Source organism: Tupaia chinensis, unplaced genomic scaffold (assembly GCF_000334495.1).
Source record: "Tupaia chinensis unplaced genomic scaffold, TupChi_1.0 Scaffold000376_1, whole genome shotgun sequence".
NCBI classification, from domain to species: domain Eukaryota; kingdom Metazoa; phylum Chordata; class Mammalia; order Scandentia; family Tupaiidae; genus Tupaia; species Tupaia belangeri.
Window position 1 is genome coordinate 79,035 of NW_006159874.1, and position 4,217 is coordinate 83,251.

Sequence of the window (4,217 nt, forward strand, 5' to 3'; positions counted from 1 at the left end):
ATGAGAAATAGTGATTGACTGTTTTAAAGAAATGATTAGAAGCATTGTAATGCACTGTAAAGTTATATGTAATCCAATGTAATATAAAGAAGATTATGATGATAATTTTAAAAAAGAGGTTGTGCAAGAAAAAAAAACATGATTGATTATCACTCTAATATTTTTCTGATAATTATTAATTTTATTTATCATTATCATTATTACTATTATCAAAATTTGGTACAGGACATGCACACTGACCAGAGAGTGACCAGAAAGAGAGAAAGTAAAAGGGAAAGTGAAAGTGAGAAAGCAAGTCACAAGGTCTGAGACTCAAGCTGCAATAAATCATGTGGGAGTCTAGAATCTTAACTTTCATGCCAACTGCTGGTCCCCATTCTAATTCTTAGAGAAAATATTGGGCTGTTGGAAGAGTTATGACTTTTTCAATAAAAATGTACTGACTTTTCTGACAACCCAATACTATTGCCTCAGTATTACCATGAATAAATAAATAAATAAATACTTTAGAAAATACAAGTTACAGCAGATATTTTTATTTCAATATGTAATTGAACCACAAACATGACTGTTAATTCATGTAATCTCCCTGACTGCTTTCCTGCCACCTAACAGTAGACATGAGTAGTTGCAACAGAGAACTTATTATGTATAAAGGCAAAAATATTATCAGTGTTAAAAAAATTAACAAACAGTGCTTTCAGTTATATAGAAATGAACACCTCAAAAAGAACACTCCTGCCTTCTATCATATAATTAAAATACCAATTTCTCAAAAAAATCTCTATAGGAGCAAAAATATTCCACTTGAGATTTTAATGTTTTAAATTAAAGCTGTTTTCACATTTACATAGAAGTGTTTATGATAATATTGACAGAAAAACTAAAATGTACAATGAGTAAAGTCTGTACACAAAGTGACCTGTTAGATACAAGAAAAAAAATCAGTAGAAATTAGGAAAGAGAAAAGTTAGGATACTCCAGAAGAACAAAGTATAATTATCTTTTTCTGAATATTAAGAAAACTATTCATTTCTGGGACCAGCAGTTAGCGTAATGGCTATGTCGCTGGACTCCCATGTAGTTGACCGCGGTTCAAGTCCCAGACCCAGTGGCTTAAGCTAACACCAGATGCGTGTGCATGTGTGCCCAAGATCCTGAGAGGAGAATGAAGGAGAAGGGATTGCAGCGTGGCTATCCCCCCAGGGAATGATTTCTCACTTTCTGTTTCTCTGTCTCTCTCTGTCTTTCTGATGAGCGCACACATCCTATAGCAAAAACCTCTCCAAAAAAAGAAGAAAAAAAGAAAAAAACTATTCATTTCTATTGTGATGAACAAATATGAAAAGCTATGAAAATATAAGATTCATTATAATGAAATCTCAGGAGAGAGTAGAGATTGGGGATGAATCCTCATCCTTTGTAACATCATTGAGACCCACAAGATGGACCATCCCAAATTCTCATATGCTGAGACCAAGTTTCAAATGACTTTGGTGTTATCTGCAGCTGAAAGAGTTACCCCAGTGTCATGAATACAGACTCTTAATTTAGTATAACTTGGTATTACCGTAGGGGCTTTATCTGCACATAATTACATAATGGTGTCCATTTTCTTCAACATGACAATCAATTTGTAAAACTGAATTGCTGCATCTTTGCTTTTCCAACAGATGCAAAGCAGTGTACCCAGTGCCCAGCTCAAGAGTACTCAAACATTGAGAGAACTCACTGTCTCCCAAAACGTGTGACATTCCTGGCTTTTGAGGATGCTTTGGGGACAACCATCTCATGCATGGCTCTGTGCTTCTTTGTCCTCACAGCTGTAGTCCTGGGAGTCTTTGTGAAGCACAGAGACACTCCCATTGTCAAGGCCAACAACCAGGCTCTCAGTTTTATTCTACTCATCTCTCTCCTGCCCTGCTTCCTCTGCTCCTTGCTCTTCATTGGCCATCCTAACACAGCCACCTGTGTCTTCCAACAACTCACATTTGGCCTTGTGTTCACTGTGGCTGTTTCCACCATTCTGGCCAAAACAATTACTGTAATTCTGGCATTCAAGGCCAGGAAACCTGGGAGAACAATGAGGTGCTTGCTGGTCTCCAGGGTTTCCAACTCTATCATTTCCATTTGCTCCCTGATCCAAATGATTATCTGTGGAATCTGGCTGGGAACATCTCCCCCTTTTGTTGATATAGACTCACATTCGGAGTCCAGAAATATCATCATTGTGTGCAACAAGGGCTCAGTCACTGCCTTCTACTGTGTCCTGGGCTACCTGGGCTTCTTGGCTCTGGGGAGTTTCACTGTGGCTTTCCTGGCCAGGAACCTGCCTGATGCATTCAATGAAGCCAAGTTCCTCACATTCAGCATGCTGGTGTTCTGCAGTGTCTGGGTCACATTTGTCCCTGTCTATCACAGCACCAAGGGGAAGTTCATGGTGGCTGTGGAGGTCTTCTCCATTTTGGCCTCCAGTGCAGGGCTCTTAGGCTGCATCTTTGCCCCCAAATGCTACATTATTCTGTTAAGACCTGATAAGAACTCTTGGAAAGTTTTAAAAAACAGAAGGGGTTTCAAATAAAACCTAAGGTTCTATGTCATAAGCTACTATCACAATTTTAAGGTTTTTTTCTTTTTAAGGTTTTGAGGCAAAAGTGTACCATTTTTATATTCTCATAGTATAAAGTGACTGAAAATGACTGACTTCTTAAATTCATTTTTTGAAATAATCATTGTATACATCTAATCTTTGGTAGTTATTAAACCTTCAATTATGAATGGTATCTTAGATTAATGGCTATTTTTTACATTGTGGGTATTGATTAATAGGTAAATTTTATTAGTTATTTAATATTCATATTGTTCTCAAAGAAAGCTTTTTACTTTTGTATAGTTAGGAATAGTGTCTTTTCTTCCATATCTGGTTTATTGATTGTATCCTCTCTCTCTTTTCTAGGAAGGTCTATCTAAAGTTTAGTCAGGTTCTTAATGTTGTTAAAAAAAAAAAAAAAAAAAAAAAACAGAGTCGAATGGGCAACACGACCCAGTGGCTTAAACTTACGCTGGGCACATGTGCATGCGTGCCCAAGATCCTGAGAGGAGAATGGAGGAGAAGGGATTGCTGCATGGCCATCCCCCCTGGGGGGTGATTTCTCACTTTCTATCTCTCTGTCTCTCTCTGTTTTTCTTGAGAGTGCACACACCCTATAGCAAAAACCTCTCTCTCTCAAAAAAAAAAACTAGCTAGTAGTTACATTGTTTCTCTGTATGGTTCACACATCTTTTATTTATATCCATTCTAATTTAAAATCTTTGTTTTTGCTAGCATTTAGTTTACTTTGTGCTTCTTTTTTGAATTTCTTCGTGTGTCAAATAGTGTTGATGTGATGTCTTTCATCTTTTTTTTTTCCATTTCAGAGAATTTTTTTTACCTTTTTCTTAAGTTACATTAGAAAGTTGCTAAACATTTTACCTAAATGTTGAGAAACTGCCTAGAGATGCTCTCTGGCAGAATTCAATAATATGTGAAAGTAAGAAACAAAAGATATTCATTAAAACAAAGTTATTGTAGCAGGCAGCTCTTAAAATTGTTTTTCTCCATTCTTAAAAAGGTGTGGGGCCCACGAGGTGGCTTAGTGGTTAAGGCACTGGACTCACATCCGGTTTGCATCATAGACCTGGCACCTTGAAACTCACCCCAAAGACATGTACATGCATACTTAAAATCCTTAGGTAAGAATGAAGGAGGAGGAATTGTAGTGAGACCATTCCCCATGTGCAGAGGGTGATTTTTCACATTCTGTCTTTGTCTCTCTCTCTGTTAAGTGCTCATATTCCATAGCAAAAATCTCTCTCTCTTTTTTTTTTTTAAAAGTCATATAGTTGAACCAGGAGGTGACAAAGTGGTTCAAGTGCTGAACTTCCACATGTTCTGCTGCAGTTTAAATTTTGGATCTAGCTGATTGAAAATCATGCCAGGTATATATGCATGCATGTCCAAAATCCCAGGATCAGAATGAAGGAGAAGGTATTGTGACTTGGCCACACCTTCTGGGTATGTTCTCACTTTCTCTCTCATCGTCTTTAAAAAATACACACAACCTATCTCAAAAATCTTTAGAAAAAAAGAAAAAGAGTTGTATAATTGCAAGATGATTCACTGCTGATTAGCTGTTGAGCAATTTTAAGAGGAAGTGATACATTTAATAAATTCCAAT

At 36.9% G+C, this 4,217-nt stretch overlaps 1 protein-coding gene across 1 annotated transcript in view; it reads left to right on the top strand.

The window, feature by feature from the left end:
- The window catches only part of LOC102497138 (vomeronasal type-2 receptor 26), a 30,737-nt gene extending 28,156 nt beyond the window's left edge, over positions 1-2,581 (top strand). The window contains exon 8 of the mRNA XM_027773799.1: positions 1,674-2,581. Coding sequence (XP_027629600.1) covers positions 1,674-2,581 — 908 coding nt within the window. The remainder of the gene's footprint in view (positions 1-1,673) is intronic.
- Positions 2,582-4,217: the final 1,636 nt, after the last annotated feature.